At 35.3% G+C, this 18117-nt stretch overlaps 1 protein-coding gene across 4 annotated transcripts in view; it reads left to right on the top strand.

The window, feature by feature from the left end:
• Positions 1-18117, top strand: part of LOC127841178 (chloride channel protein 2-like) — a 113878-nt gene that overhangs the window by 38806 nt on the left and 56955 nt on the right. For 3 of the 4 annotated variants that reach the window (XM_052369823.1, XM_052369822.1, XM_052369821.1), the window contains exons 1-2: positions 15875-16575; positions 17780-17890. In XM_052369823.1, coding sequence (XP_052225783.1) covers positions 16507-16575; positions 17780-17890 — 180 coding nt within the window. In that variant the 5' untranslated portion in view covers positions 15875-16506. Of the gene's footprint in view, positions 1-15874; positions 16576-17779; positions 17891-18117 lie in introns of those variants that run through there. The other variant, XM_052369824.1, reaches the window with a different exon arrangement.

Here is an 18117-nt window from a genome sequence, read left to right as displayed (position 1 = left end):
TGCGTAAAGTGTCGTCCCAGATTAGCCTGTGCTGTCAGCACAGGCTAATCAGGGACGACAATTTTCCGCCTAAATTGAAATTTTGCTAAGAAGAGACTTAATTTAAACGAAAAATATCATAAAAGCGGAAAGTGACGTCCTGATTAGCCTGTGCGGACTGCATTAAACCCCATTTTCACATAGCACTCCCATTAGTATCGTGTGACCCTTGTGGCTCTGTCAATTTTTACCAAGAGAAAAACGGCGTAAGGAATTACTATACGACGTTTAATGAAGAAAACAAACCATCGGGAGCGTGTTCAGTTCTTATTTGAGGGGCATGATGGGAAATACTTTAATAGAGGACCACCATCCGATGTCGCACACCAAATATTTTATTCTCGGTTCTGTAATTTAAAAAGAAGATTAAACGCTTAAGTTTTCATTTTAAAGTCTGTATTTCAAGCTCTGTTGAATTTCGAATGCAACGGACCGAAACGAAAACATATCTTTGAGGCTCATTCTTGTGAAGTTTCGTTAAAGTCTACACAGTAGTTTAAGAAAATAAAAACAAACATACATCTACAAAACACAAAAAAAAACATATCAAAAGAGTTACAATCTAGAATTATAGATATGACATTTGTGCATAGAATTACATAAATGAGGGGGGATCGTTAGAGTAAAGATAAAATAAAGAACCACTTTTTACTGAATCAAAAACACAATTGAAATGGATCAAAAATAGAATACTGAAATGTCACTCGAAAACTTTTTATTCACCGCCAACTGTTAGTTGGCTGTAATTGTCACATTGGCATAAAAAATAGTCAGGTTCAACACCTTAAATACAATTTAAGATTAAACAACATCACCGAGTGAGCATTGTTTGATACAATGACGAATAAATCAGATTTTAGGTACGCGCGTGTTGGTTTTATTATCATAATGGCGTAAAAGTGTTGAAACATGCAATGGTTTATAACGTTCTTATTACGCTCTTATGCAAATTTGTATGTGGTTTCAATCATGGCGGTACAGGTATCGCTCAGGTACCGACGCACCTTAAAACAAGATGATTGTGCAATATTGGTCAATTTTGAATAATTCTTGTTTTGGTTTCAATGACTTTTCTTTCGGTGAAACTGTTGACTGCCTTTAAACAGTTTGCATTCTTTACAGTCCTACTTTTATTATTGAGATTAATTTTTAGATTATATTCCGTATTGGGAAGGGGGGAGCCTACGTGCATTTTGTCCTACTGGAAGCCATGTGGAATTTTTTTGTTCCTCAAAGACAATCGAACTGGATCAAGTTGAGCCTTTTTGCTGGGTTTTTGATTATCGAAATGGGACGCACTACAATCACATAGAAATACCTGTATACACGGATGACTTCAGAAATTTGATTGCTTACTAAATTGCGATATTTCGTGTCGTATCAAAGACTTTCCGGTAACGAATAAACATGTTATCGGCCGTCAAGGACAATTAGCTCCTGATTCGAGACAAGTGAACGGCCTTTCATTTGCATGCGTTGTGTAAATTATCTTCTAAGCTTCAAATAAATTTATAAACAAACGGACAAGGGGCCCGTCGTATTAGACATCGCACGATACATTTAAGCTACGATAACTGTTATTAACATCGCACGACATATTTAAGTAACGAAACTATTTGTGAAACATCGGACGACACATTCTCGCTACTATAACATACATTATCGACTCTTTAATTCTAAGAAACATTTATTAAACATCGTACGACACATTTAAGATGCGATAACATTTCTTAAACATGGAAAGACTATAACATGTATAAAACATCGCACGACACACATCTAAGCTACTTAAACATCGCACGACAAAATAATATTAAGTTAACATTAATGATACATTGCACGCACATTCAAGCTACTATGGCATATATAAAACGTCGCACGACAAATTTATGTTTAGATAACATTTCTAAAATATTGCATGACACATATAAATTACGATAACATTTATAAAACATCGCACGACAGATTGAAGTTACGAAATTATTAATTAAACATCGACCGGGACTTTTAAGTTACGAAAACATTAATTTAACATCGCACAACACATTTAAGTTACGGCTTCATTTATAACTGATTGCACGACACGTTTAAAGTACGAAACTGTTTATAAAACATTGCACGACTAATTTGTGTTACAAAAACATGTCTGAAGAAGTATAATTACTCGAAAATCATCTATGAGTAGTTAAGTATAGATATAATATTTGGTCCCTTGGTATGTTTCAAAATGCATTTATTTTACAGATATTAGTCGTGAATGCATATTTTTAATGGCAACTTAACATCCAGTCGTAACTTGTGAAGCTGAAGGAAACTCTTGTATAGGACAACGTCTCTGATAACACAAATCGCATGCTGTATCAAGTTTTCGGAAATTCTATTAATTTATTAAATACACCATTCGAATGTTGCCACTTAACGTATTCTCACGTTTGAGTACTCCCTCAAGTTTGCTCTGCTGATGCTAAAGTTTCTTTGTTTCGCCGCGCGCCAGGCATGTGTTGTTCGTTGTATTGTCGGATTAAGCGCAAACGCGATTTTTATCGAAAGTGATTATTGAAGCGCTTAAACAGTGTGCGAGTTGTATATGTGTGATATTGGAGTAAAATAAAGATGACAAATATTGATGTCAAGATGGAATTTGTTGTGATCGAACGTTTTATGTTTTAAAGTCAAATGGCCACAAGTGTTGATGAAGTAATTAAATGACAATTTTCTTATTCATTGTGTGTTATTAAATGTTTCTTTAATGTTGTTTTTTGCTTTTTAGTTTCATATACCGACTTTAAGAAGGTAGATATAAAGATTTTCTCATGAATTACCAAAATAAGGCGTATTCAATTCAAACATATGTACCGTATTACGCAATACAGATACGTGGAACCTAGAAATCATATAATGCACATACATTAAATTTCAAATTTGTGTAAAGCTATGTGAGGTTTTGGTTAAAGTTTCAAATGTCAACATCTTTTAACGAAATGCAGTCATCAAATGATGCGTAAGATTCATAAAGAGGCTTAGAACATTTCTTTTTATAAGCGATACATTCCCTTTGCGAAGAGTTTATGTGATGCAGAACGTTTTTGCATATTATTGTTAATGTCTCTGTAATGTTATATTAATGTGAATTGAACATTCTATTAATATAAGGCAAATCGTGCATTTGTCCTCTTCTCTCTCACGGTTCTGTGTATGAAGAAATGTTACCTTTCCTGCTTGCAGATTGAACAGGATATAAATAATTCGTATGCTAAGCGTCTGAGACATACATTTTACATAATTGTGTTGCTAGTATTCGGCACAAAAAGCAACGGGATTTGTTTTACGTAGTGTCAGAAGCAATACCCAGTCCAAGCAGGGCCGGGTAAGCTGTTTCGAGGCCCAATGCTGCATATGTTACGTGGGCCCCTTCCCTCTAGCCCCAATATATATATTGAAAAGCATACTTGATACTACAACTACAAAGATCAGAAAACTTGCATTTGCACACAGTTGACAGTTACATTATATATAGAGCAAAACAAGTTAAACAACTTATAACTATTTTATTACCTGAACTTAACATATATGTTACATGTAACAGATTCAAGCCTGTAAGTCTCTTTTACGACACTTCAGCTGGCCAAAGTCATCGATCAGCTGTGTGACGTCTAGTTCTCGGAGGACTTGACATTCAGTAGACAGTAGCAAATGCTGTCAACCTTTCCTGACTCATGATGTTCCATAGATTGTTTTTCACGCGTGATAATGTTGAAACTGACATCCTACCTTGAAAGTTATTAACTGAAATTATTCGTAAAGCGATCGCAACGTTTGGACAAGTTGTCTGTAGTTGACCTCCATCTAACTTCAGCAGTTCACTTATGTGGTTGATGTTTCTGTTTTGGTCCGCGTTGTAACATAACAGCATGAAATGTGAAAAAAAAAATAAGATAATAATAATATGATAGGAATTTATAAGTAAATTTAATTATCATAACTGAATGTTTGAATAATATGACAAAATCATGTATGCATATCAGAAATTAAATTGATGTTTTAATACTGTAAGAAAATGTTCAAAGTTGGAACATGACAGATCTTTACATTCATTGTAAAATAGACTAAATCAACAATTTGACAGTTTACCCACATGCATTAGTCCCAGTTTTTTTTAAACAAAACTCATTTAATTCAATTTCCACTGCTAGTTGGCAATAAGTGTCACATTTACATAGAATAATTGTATGTTAAACACCTCAAATACAATAAAAGATTGAAAAGATCGTCATGTAAGCATTTTTAGTAAAAAGTACGAATAAATCAGCTGTTAAATCATGTGTTATTTTAGATACGTGCGTGTGCGTTTAATTATCCGTTGTAATGAAACTGTTGAAAATAAAATGGTTTATTACTTCGTTACGACGCTTTTTGTTTATGTTGTGGTTCGTTTTGTACCGTACTTTGTTAGTAAATTTGTATGTGGATTCGTTCATTGCTTTACATGTATTAATGATCGGTTGATCCCAATATTTTCGACGTATCGATTTGTCGCACCTTTTAATGATTTGCCATTTTTGAAAATTGTGAAAAATATTCGTTTTGGTGTTAAAACGCCGGTGTCATTCCTCTGAAACTATTTTCTGCTTGCAAACAGTTTTCATATGTTTCGTAGTTTTGACCTATATTAATATGAAGTATATAAAAATAAAATAAAAGTTTGTGTATAATTACGTTGAAGAATACAAAAATAAGATCGTAAGATTGTGTTCTTGAAACTCGTTTCGATTTGCGACACAAATGATCAACATAAAACCTTATTGTATCAGTCGACGTGTATTTCGTCAGCAAACTATTTTCGCTTATGTGCACGAACATTAAATGTATAAATCATTACTGATTAATACTGCACATTGCAGTGGTCGTTACAAGTATACAGATGTTTGCTATGTACATGGCGATTAAAGATTCTTTAAGTAGCTAATTCATCATTCAAGTTATACTTTGATTGTTGTGGAATAGCATACTTGTACATATGATAATTGTTTTTTTACCGAAGTCAGCTTTATAAAAAAAATTAACACTTAATTTATTGTACATTTGATTCATTGGTTTAATTAATAATCGTAGTACTGGTGTGTTATTAAAAATAAAGAATTTTTGTTCAGGTTCTGATAGAAAGTATCCGGCTAATATCCTGTTTATGTTTGTTCGTTAATTTACAAATGTCTTCAAAATATTCGACATTTAAAAAAAATATACTAAAGTTAATATTTTTAAAAATTTAGTCACCATTATACATGTAAACACATTTTCTTATAAACGTGTTGTCTTGAAGTACATAAATGTCAGTATTTCGTATTCAACAAAAGCAAGTTTGTTTTGTTATGACATTTTTGCGGTAAACAAAATTTATCTTAAATGTTGTTCAACTGGAAAGGTTTCTTACTACCGAAATGCGACGCTCTTCCACCACATAGAAATGTATGTGTACATGGATGTCTTCATATTTTCTTTTGTTGACTCCTTACAAAATCGTAATTCAAAACACCGTGTTGTACCCCTTACCGATAACCAAAAAACATGTTTCTGGCCAACAGAACCATAAGTCTCTGATTTGCGACAAGCGAGCGTATTTTCAGATATCAGTCATTTACAAATTTATATGTTGAATAATAGTCGTGAATGTATATTTTTGTTGACACTTAAAATTCAAATTTCTGAGAAAGCGCATGTTTACTGCATGTGCGTAAATGCATGTGCGGTACGTGTCGTCCCAGAATAGCCTGTATGGTCTGCACTTGCTATTTTTTATGGCACGGGATAATCTTGGTTGACACTTAACGCACTTGCATTAAACCCCTATTAACAGAACGAGGCTCATACAAATTAAGTCGCGTCCTGAGGAAACTGGGCATAATGCATGTGCGTAAAGTGTCGTCCCAGATTAGCCATGGCCGACACTTTCCGCCTAAATTTGAATGTTTGCTAAGAAGAGACTTCATTTAAACGAAAAATGTCATAAAAGCGGAACGTGGCGTCCCTGATTAGCCCGTGCGAATTGCACAGGCTAATATGCGACGACACTTTACGCACATGCATTATGCCCAGTTTTCTAAGAACGCGACTCAATTATTATATGAACGTTTAATACATAATTTGCTATAAGCGTGTGTCTTTAGATGGTTGATAAGACAGCGCCAGTGGTTGCACAAATAAATATCAGTAATTTATATTTTGAGCATTAGTCGAGAAAGCATATGTTTGTTGCAACTGAACATTCAGTTTCAACGTCAAAGTTGGCTTAAGATCTTTAAAACGACAGCGCCAGGTGAAAAAATCGCAAAACAGATCTAATGGCGGGGATTCTACTTATTTATTGAAAACACAACTATTTCTTTTCCTTATTAAATATCCGTACTTTACCGCGCTTTCCTAAGTTTGTTCTACAAGTTCACTGTCTTCTTGCTTTCTCCATTCACGAGGGACATGTCATTCGTTTTATTGCCGGATTACTCAAACTCGATTATTAGGCGATGTGTTGCAATAACATGAAGGAATGCCCATCGAACGTGATTTTTCTAGTACTAAAGCATTGTTCGAGGTTGTATTTGTGTTGAATACTGGATTGAAATAAGGATTTCATTTTGATGCAACGGCTTCCTTCATTGTGATCGAATATATATGAGTCGCGTCCTGAGAAAACGCATGCTTAATGCATGTGTGTAAATACATGTGCGTAAAGTGAAGTCCCAGATTAGCCTGTAAAGTCAGGACAGGCTTATCATGGAAGACTCTTTACGCTTTAATGGAATATGTCATTGCACAGGCTTATCTTGGTTGACACTTAACGCACATGCATTAAGCCTTCGATATACAGAGCGAGTCTCATGTATGAACGTTTGATACATAACTTGTCATAAGCGTGTGGTACCGACGGATTCATTAATGACGATAATTTGTGTTTTAAATAAATCGCTTCATTGATGTGTTTTTCCTGTTATTTAATGGTCTTATACCCACTTTAAATAGGCAGATACAAAATACAGACTTTTATATATAAAATGATCCATAGCGCATGTATGAACCAAATAAGGCGTATTTCAATCCAATACATATGTAACGCAATACAGATGCATACAGGTAGAACCATGAAATGCACTGACATTCAATTAAACATTTGTATAAATCTTTCAAATATTTGGATTACAATTTTTAATATGAACATCTGCTGCCAAAATGCAGTCTTCAATTGATGCGTATTATACCCAAAAGATCACATGATACTTCTCTTATAAGCGATGTCTTCCTTATGTCAGGAGTTCATGTAAAACTGTTTGCATAGTATTGTTAATGTTAATATAATCGGACAATCCGATTAACATCATGCGAACTGATGCATATTTCCTGTGTATTTGTTCTGATGTACATTGACAGTGAATCACACAACAGACGCTGTACGAACGTTCAATGATATCATTCACCTCTCTATCGAGAAACGTATAATTGTAAATGTGACTGTGCAACGGAAAACACGCAGCTTTGATGTGCAGTAATGTATCTGTGAATATGTAAACAAGAGGGATGTTTAAAACTGTCTGTGCGTTGAAAAACATGCCACTTGCAGGATATTTGAACTGACCGTGTGATATTTGAACTGACCGTGTGATATTTGAACTGACCGTGAGATATTTGAACTGACCGTGTGACTGTGCGACAGAAAACAAGAACGCTTGTATGTGAAGGGATGTCTCTGTTGACAAGTTCATTATTTGAACCAACTGTGCGCTAGAATAAAAGCAGCATGCAGCGCAAGAAGCTAGAGGGTCTCGTGCTGGATATACAGGCTGCGGAGAAATTGAGTCGCGAGGTAGTCACAATCCTCATCCTCATCCTCCTCATTCTTCTCCTCCTCTTTCTCCTCCTCCTCATCATCATTAACATTATCATCATCATCATTATAATTATCATCATCATCATTATAATTATCATCATCATCATTATAATTATCATCATCATCATCATCATCATCATCATCATCATCATCATCATCATCATCATCATCATCATCATCATCATCATCATCATCATCACCATCATCATCATCACCATCATCATCATCATCATCCTCCTCATCGTCATCATCGTTATCATCGTCATCATCGTCATCATCATCATTATCATCATAATCGTCATCATCGTCATCATCAGCAGCAGCTTTAGTTAAAATTTATTTTTGTTAGAAAAAGTTATTCGACATTGAATTGAAGTCTACTATGATTGTTAATACAATCATTATCCGATATATAAATGCACGCGCATGATTATTCCTGTAGTATCGCGAGAAAACCATGTTGCAGATTAAGTAAGTGAGTAGTATGTACTTTGTCACGGTTTCATGAAGGCCCTAAAAGTCGCGGGGCTCATATGTGCCTACTTAGCCTAATGGGTAATACGGGACTTAACCTAATCTCAGGTTTAAGATCATTGTCAAAGCTTTGTCAAAACATATTTTTGTCCTGAAGAAATGTATGTATTAAATAAATGGCCGATTTGACAAGAATTGACACAGTTTAGCGACAAAAATGGTTTAGCGATAAAAAAAATTGTTTAGCGACAAAACGGTTCAGCGACAATAATGGTTTAGCGACTAAAATGGTTGCGCGTGTCACACGGAAGAACCAGGTTTGATGTCGGAGTTTTAGATTATAACATTTAAATGAAGGATTTTTATTCAGAATATCAACGATCAAGTTTACGACTTTTTTGTCACGTTGCCCATTGACGATGGCTTGTCAAATATCATTGTAGCACATTTTACAGCACTTGTTTAATTTAAACCTATTTGTTTGATGTAGTGTCAGTCGCAACACCTAGTTGGATATAATTACATTGAAATTTCGTCAAAGCTTTATATAAAATAATTTATTTTAAGGCGTATCTTTGTTTCAATGGCATTCCTACAACACTTCAACTGATTTTGTTTCGCTGCGAAAATTGTCCCGCGAGCCACATCTTATAATTATTAAAATAAATATTTTACATTTTATTTCAAACACTGACCAGTTATTATTGAATTTTCATTAAAAGATGATAATATTTTTGAAAACTAGCCGGTAATATGCCCGTCTCAAGCAATCATCAGAATACAAGCTAAATGTATAAATCGTCAAATAAGCCCTTTCCAATAATTAAAAATTTATCGATGTGGTTTTTGCTTATGTAACAACTTGCAAAGCATATCATCGATAATTATAAAATAAGAGGGTGTAATAAAGCTCACCTGTGCAATAGGGTGCGACCAGTTTTATACGCAACTCTCTGAGTTAAACAATACTGTTTAAGGGCAACACTCTGAATAAGACTTTATTTTGAACAAACGTTATTTTACGTCGAATAGTAGTCGTCTAAAAGCGTATATATGAGCCGCGCTCTGTGAAAAGGGGGTTTAATGCATGTGCGTAAAGTGTCGTCCCAGATTATCCTGTGCAGTCCGCACAGGCTAATCAAGGTCGACGCTTTCCGCCTTTATTTGATTTTTGCTTAGAAGAGACTTTCTTGAAACGAAAAATATCATAAAAGCGGAAAGTGACGTCTATGATTAGCCTCTGCGATTGCAACTGTACACACATGCATTAACCCCTTTTGCACAGAGCACGGCCCATATGTATCGTTCCAATTTTTACTCAGAGAAAAACAGCGTAACGAACCACTAAAAGACGTTACATTTACAAAACAATACAACTGGAGCGTGTTCAGTTCTTATTTGTGAGGCATGATGGAAACAACCTTAATAGAGGTCCACCATACGATGTCGCACACCAAATATTTCATTCCTGGTTCTGAAATTTCAAACGAAGATTTAACGCTTAAAATTTAATGTTAATTCTATTAAAGGGTTTATTTTAAGCTCTGTTTAATTACGAATGCAACGTACCGAAACGAAAAATCTTATCTTTGAGAGAGACTCGCACGGGGCTCATTCTTGTGAATTTTCCCTAAAATATACACAGCGGTTTAAAAAAATACATATGAAACAAAGCGGACAAAAATAGGTCTCCATAGTACCCATTTCATTGCTTAAACATAAAGCTTATGATATTCGTGACGTATTTGAATTTTAAATGCCTCAACAATGCACGCGCCCTGCTGCCATGCAAGTCTGTCCAATACCATCCATTCAAAACCGTTTATAAATTTCGACACTTTTGTACATGTCTCCTAGCCATCGCTCTGAGAATTAGCACATATGGGATGGTTTTAACCCGTTTATGCCAAGTGGACTCTCCCATCCTTCTAAATCGGATCATTTTTTTTCCAAAATTAGGGATGTCTAGTATATTTATTTCTATATTTAGAATATTTCTTACGGAAATTCCTTTAAGCAAACAGCGCAGATCCTGATGAGACGTCGCATCATGCGGCGTCTCATCTGTGTCTACGCTGTCTGCCAATGACATTTTTCTAGACGCTAGGCAAAAATGGGTTAATAGAAACAAACAAACGTACACCTGAAAAAGACATACACAAAAACATATCAAAACAGTTACAATCTTGGTATTACAGATATAACATATGTGCATAAAATTACCTAAATGAACGGGATTCGTTAGAGTAAAGAAAAACTGAAGAACTGCTTTTTTACTGAATCAAAAAACATAATTGAAATGGATCAAAAATAGAACACTGAAATGTCACTCGAAAACTTTTTATTCATCACCAGCTGTTAGTTGGCTGTAATTGTCACATTAGCATAAAAAAAATTGTCAGGTTCAACACCTTAAATACAATATAAGATTAAACAACATCATCGAGTGAGCATTGTTTGTTACAATGACGAATAAATCAGATTTAAGGTACGCGCGTGTTCGTTTTATTATCATTATGGCGTAAAAGTGTTGAAACATACAATGGTTTATAACGTTCTTATTACGCTCTTATGCAAATTTTTATGTGGTTTCAATCATGGCGGTACAGGTATCGATCAGGTACCATCGCACCTTAAAACAAGGTGGTTGTGCAATATTGGTCAATGTTGAATAATTGTTTTTTTGGTTTTCATGACTTTTCTTTTCGCTGAAACTATTGACTGCCTTTAAACAGTTTGCATTCTTTACAGTCCTACTTTCATTATTGAAATTAATTTTTAGATTATATCCCGTTTTTCTTTACGCGACCACCATCGTTATTACACTGATCAGACTAGACAATACGCGACCACTATCGTTATTGCACTGATCAGACTAGAAAATACGCGACCACTATCATTATTGCACTAATCTGACCGGATAGTGCCAGTTGACTGTCATCCATTGCACAAACTTTACTAGATAATCCGTTAAGGCTATTGCACCTATCTTGATATATTATACGCCTGTGCTTTTGTTATTGCACTGGTCTGACTGAAAAATACGCATGTGCTTTTGGTATTGCACTAATCTTACTTAGATTAATACGCGTGGATTATCGTTATTGCACTGATTGGACTAAATATTCGATGTGGACTAGTGTTTATTGCACTGAATAGAATGCATATCCCCATGAGCTATTTACTGTTAATCAGTAATTCCATTCAACTAGTGCTTACTTTAGCTTGTTAAGACTCTACATGAACAGTGTTGACATTAAATGCCAGTGGTCAGTGTTCACCTTACGGATAGTATAACATTACTTCAAGAAACATATAGGACTTAAGTTGCTCATATAATGCCATAACTTCGATAATATAAAGTGTAACATATGTGTTGGATATGCATCGCTGGGTTATGAGTATTTAAAATAAGCCGTGCTCTGTGAAAAGGGGGCTTCACGCATGTGCGTAAAGTGTTGTCCCTCCGCACAGGCTAATCACGGACGACGCTTTCCGTTTTTATGATATTTTTCGTTAAAAGAAAGTCTCTTCTTACCAAAAATCAAGTTCAGGCGGAAAGTGTCGTCCCTGAATAGCCTATACGAATTGCACATGCTGATATGGGACGACACTTTACGCACGTGCTGATATGGGACGACACTTTTCGCACATGCTGATATGGGACGACACTTTACGCACATGCATTAAACCCCTTTTTCACAGAGCACATCCCAATTATTTTTAGAATTTAAAGTTTGAGATACGGCATTAACCTATTTATGCCCAGTGGACTCTCCCATTCTTCTAAATTGGATCAATTTATTTCCAAAAGTAGGGGTGTCTGGTATATTTATTTCTATATTTAGAATATTTCTTACATAAATTTCTATAAGCAAACAGCGCAGACCCAGATGAGACGCCGCATTTTGCGGCGTCTCATCTGGGTCTACGCTGTTTGCAATGTCCTTTTTTCAGGACGCTAGGCATGAATGGGTTTTAATATATTGCGTAGGCGATCCATACATCATTACAAGATAATATTTGAAGTTACACAGTTTGTATTACTTTTTCATAACTATTCAATAATGTTCTATTCCGAAATGTATTCAGACAGAAACAAGTTTTAGTTCCGTCTGTAAATACTTTGACAACTTTATTAACGGACATATTTGTCATAGCAAAATGCATATTTCTTGACAACATTTTATTTTCATAATACATAGATAGTAATCTTCAGCGCAGGCTTAATGTGCACTTTAATAAGAAAACTTAACGTTGTGCGTTTGATTTAAATATCTATTATGCAATGTATCCAGGCAACCCCTGACTATCTCGAGCAATGAACTATCGATACAAAATGCCATATTCAGCTAATTTACAATCTTCACAATCTTACAGATCAATAGTGCGACGTTGCAAAAGTGCAATCACCCAAGATAAAATACATTTAATCAAAGCATAGCAAGATATATGCTGTTGTTGTCGTTGTTGATTTTAAAAAGAAAATCTCGTCGTTTTTTGTTTCATTTTAGTAAACGAATTTACAAGTTTGAAGTAATGTTATCAGCGATATTGTCAGCTTTCTATAAGGCGCGTTGAAGATTTATAACAACTAATTACATGTAACAGCATTGATGTGCGTGTTTTTTTGGAAACATTTTAATTTACTACATGCATATGTCACAAAATAAACAAAACGAGATGCAGTTTATACAACATTACCAGGCTATAAAAGTCTTGCATGTCTATAAAAACAAGCAAGTGTGTTAGATAATACATTTACGGGTTTTGAGTGTTGGGTTTTATTTGGTTTTATTTAAAATACCGTTATGTGTTTATGCTTTTAAGTGATTTTTTCACAGATTATGGCCCTTTTCAAGTGTGACGTTATATTAAATGCCATAAATTTCTTGATTTGAACATCAAACTGTACTCCTCAAGTACACTAGGAAGTACATAATTAAAAAAAACCAAATGGAAAACTGAACGGGAACGAGATTACCCCACCAGGGCTCGAACAGTTTACTTTTGAATAAAAGTATATTGATTATACCGTTTGGCCATCTTGACTGTTGTATTATGCATTTTAACGTCATATAAAAGATGGACGTTTTGTCATAAAACTTTACGAAAATGACAAAAACACTCCAAACTCGTTTGCGTTTGTTACACTTTAAAATTAAATTGATTTTAAATGATGATGGTCCTCATAAACCAACGCGTTGTTTTAGTATGGGTCTACTAAAATATTGTTATTACGCTCCCTGATAAACAGTATTCTTTTTTTTATTATGCGTCAACAAGTTGGAAAATTGCATTTCGACAATATGTGAAAACGTCCATTTAATTTTACAACTTGCTGCATAAAATAAGTAGTTATATGCACTTATTTTGTCACGTATGATGTGCCAAATGTCTAGACACCGTCAAATAATTGCCCCTGGTTTTCCACTGCATTAATCTGCGCCGTGTTCTTAATTGCATAATACAGTTTACTACTAGCATATTGCATTAATTTAATCCCCACTATCAAGGGTCCTGTACCATGTTAAACACTGTCATCCCGCACGTCAAAACATTATCTCACGGCATGTCAGTTATGATAAACAAACAATATATTAACATGTGCGGTTCTTGTTTTAAACTAAATTCTTAACTAATCACATAAGTATTTTACATTGAGTGCATACATTCATAGAGTACTTATGAAGAGCGTTACATAAAGCGATGGATTTTTTACGTGTTAATGGATCATCCAAGACTAAAGTATACATAACTTGGTACAGGCACCATAACTACATAGATGTGCAATAACCATAAACGAAATCTTCCTATGCAAGGAATGTTGAAGAGTCCTGCATAAAATGAAACAATAACAACAAGAAAACACCAAATATTAAATAAATAATCGCGTATCTTCGACTGTTGATTACATAATCACGACTAATATGTCGTAATTACGTTGTTTTGTCGTATTTACGACTTTCTATCTAGTTATTACCATGTGGTTATTCGTTATTACGAGATTAAAAGTTTTACAAGAGGATTATCTTCCGTCAATTATGTATGACTTGCCGTCTGTCCTTCTTTGTGGCCACCAGTCCGTCTCTCTGACCGCAAAACTTGATAAAGCAATTTCACAAAAAGTACTGAAGATATTTATATAAAATTGCATGCACTTATAAAAGAAAGTTTAAGGATTATACCATTTTCCAACAGAGGTTAACGGTTCGGTCCCTGTCTTCTGGAATAAAGTATACGTTGATGCGTAACAGTTAGGCTCCAGTGAAAATTGTATCGCTATGTAAACATACCGTGTATTGTTAAATAAAGCTTCTTGATTCAAGACTTCTAGAATATTGTCCCTGTTTTAGGCCATTTATAATCAGAATCTCTATGTTTTTCTTCCAAGTTAATTAAAAGTGCATTTACGACTATTCGCGTGTCTCTTAAATGGTGTTCAAATCCGCAAACAGCCGGTTAATGGAGCAATATGACCTATGAGTACATAATGTAAATTGTTTTGTAACTAGCGCGACGATGACCACACGGTCATTTAATGACGCGTGCATTCAATTAGGCTAATCAGTTCTGACGCAGATCAAAACACATTCTCACGTAAACGCACTATTCAGTACTTGACCGGTTCTGACTATCAAAATGGACAGCGCTGTGTGGAATTAAAAAAATACTAGACTCGTTCTTTTTCAAACTGGACTGAAATGTATGAGCGTAAAGTATTGTGTCAGAAAAGCATGTGCAATGTGCACAGGCTTGTACAGACGACACTTTCCGCTTTAACCCTTTGCATGCTGGGTAATTTGTCGTCTGCTAAAATGTCGTCTGCTGAATTTATAAAATTAGCATTTTCTTCGATTTTTTTTTTCAAAACATATTATCAGAATATATTTATGCTTAGCGTCTAGAAAAAAGGCCTTGGCAAACAGCGCAGGCCCAGATGAGACGCCGCATGATGCGGCGTCTAATCAGGTCTGCGCTGTTTGCTTAACGGAATTTCTGTAAGAAATATTCTAAAAATAGAAATAAGTATACAAGAAATCCCTAACTTTGTTAATAAATTGATCCAATTTAGAAGGATGAGTGAGTCCACTAGGCATAAATGGGTTAAAAAGATCCGAACGAACAGCCACTCTTAACAAATCTCTGCCAGTATTATATCGAATCGAAGTCGCCAATCGTAGATTTCAAACACTCAACAACTGCATAATGTCACCTGATGATACGGCACTGCCCATTTACGGAATGTATTCATAAACTTTACTGTTCGACAATCGGGACTCCTCGGACAATTTCGCCATATCGACGGTGTGGTGTAGCCCACTGTCCGATGCGTTCAGATTGTACTGTTCGAGTCAACTGGAACTGAACGATCGATCACGAAATTTGCCGAATATCGAATATGAAATTTGCCGAATGGCGCGTCGTATATAAACGCGTTTTGTACCAATAATAATATTATTTTCGAAAGTTGCACTACATTAATGTACGAATGACGTCTCCCTTATCAGTAAGAGTTCAAGATTTCAAGATTTATAACATAAGTCAACGGCACTTGTGCATCTACGTAATACATGATTTTTACTAGCAAATAAACACTTGTTATTTATGATTATGTACGAAGAGCTATTTACTTCAAATGCAGGATCGCGGCTCTAAGATGGGTGAAAGGTGCGCTCATGGTTGTGCGTCGTGTATTTTAATACAAAACTAAGTACAAATTTTCAAATCATCAAGAGCTACAGCTGGACTGATTGTGTTTTGTATGTTGTTGTTTTTAACGCGGATAGTATAAGCGTATAGAAGGTACCGTTGATGCTGGTTTTAAATGTTTTACGGTCAAAAACTGCGTTTTAAGCCTATCTAGTCAAGAAAACGTGCTGCTTTTTTTCACCACACTGAACAAAAAGTAAATAGTATTTTTAGTTTTTTAATTTACGGCGGTATGTTTCAATTTGTCTGCAGAATTAACAACGTTGGATACTATACCGGTAGATTGTCTTAGTAGCATTCTCATCTCTTGGCGTGTGAATATTTGTACCAGAACTCAAACATTAATTTCCTTGGAGAACTTTGAACTTCTGAGTTTGTGTATTGCTAGTGCGGACGACGTTGTCATGAAAATGAAACACAAATCAAACGAAATTGTGTTGGATGCTTCGACGCTTGGGAACTTCGAGCCATTGGTATGAAATCCTTGTATCTTTGCGTGTGTTGTTGTTTCTTGAATTTTACAGTGTATGAATACGGGCCGTGCTCTGTAAAAAGGGGGTTTAATGCATGTGCGTAAAGTATCGTCCCAGATTTGCCCGTGCAGTCCACACCGGCTAATTAGGGATGAAACTTTCCGCTTTTTTCTATAAAAATCAAGACTGTGCTATCAAGTGAACGGCGACATTCTGGCTTCCAATTGACGATTTACTGGCCAGGCAATGGCCCTGCAATTCTTCAACATTTAATGGGTATTTGTAACTGGACCAAAATATGTGTCAACGTGTAATAATATTATTATTGTACATACATATTATTGTGGTAGTTCTGATTTCCCTTCTGACCAGAAAACATTTTATACGCAGTACTTATTCGTCTAAAAAATTATGGAGGGTTTAGCTATTGTTTTTATATATTTCTCTCAAATCAGCGTTTGACATGTAAGGAATAATTCATTTGGCGGGTCATTTTTCCAACATTTTATTAGCCGTTGATTAAGGTCGATAAATGTCAATTTTTGGTTAGACAACCACGCCGAACAAATGTAATGAACGCGCTATAACCATGCTATGCGATGCGACAGCTACTTATGATGTGCAACGGACCTCAAGGTTTTGACTACGCGAATGCTCCTTTCACTTTCCCTCGGCTGTAAACAGATTTTGAGTGCGTGGCCAAGTATCTTCTTCCCTTGCCTCCACTGTTACAACCCTTAGTGACCAATGCTATATCGGTGTTTTTTAAGTGATTGAACATGTTTTAACACAATTTAATAATGTCTTATTAGTGTTTTTGTCAAGGCCATGTGCCCATCACACATGTTTCAATCAACTTTCAACCGATATATGTATACATGTTCTATATAGATATACAAATTGGGTTGCCTTGTTTCAACTTTTTTCACTCATGGCTGTCAAAGCACGGAGCGTATAGATCTATTGTCATCTAGAGTCCGTGTTCAAAGTTATTTCAGGGACCTATACAAATACTGTAGGTCCCTGGTTACCGGGATGCTCAACGTTTTTGTAGTCTACATACTTTTGCAGTCATGTTATTTTCGACGACTTCAGCATGACATCAACGTTTAATTTTTTAGGCCGCTTTGTATAAAATAAGATAGGTTTTTCATTTTAAGTTGCGCATGCTTCCAAATCAAATTGATCTTTCGGTTTATTTCAGAATCCTGCGGTTCAGAGTCCTGCGGCTGAATCCAGGCGAGTATCGACCAATGAGCTAAGACCGGAAGCCATCATGGCCGACAAACAGAAATTCGGCTATGAACAAACACTGGTGAGATTACTTGCGATTACTCCAATGAGGACATAGCTTGATAAATGAAGTATTTCAAACTGTTCGATACCATATGTTTTTTAAATAATAAGTAACTAGCAAATGTTTACAGTTTAACAGTTGACACGTACCCAAGACACGTTGTTCGGCTTAAAACGAGTGGGTGGAGAATGTTGTTTACATTTTCCATTACACCTTTTTGAGATTGAACATCCTTTTATGAATAT

This window comes from Dreissena polymorpha, chromosome 8, assembly GCF_020536995.1.
Source record: "Dreissena polymorpha isolate Duluth1 chromosome 8, UMN_Dpol_1.0, whole genome shotgun sequence".
NCBI lineage: Eukaryota > Metazoa > Mollusca > Bivalvia > Myida > Dreissenidae > Dreissena > Dreissena polymorpha.
Note: the sequence above shows the minus strand (reverse complement) of the source record. Positions and strands in the feature narration are given on the sequence as shown.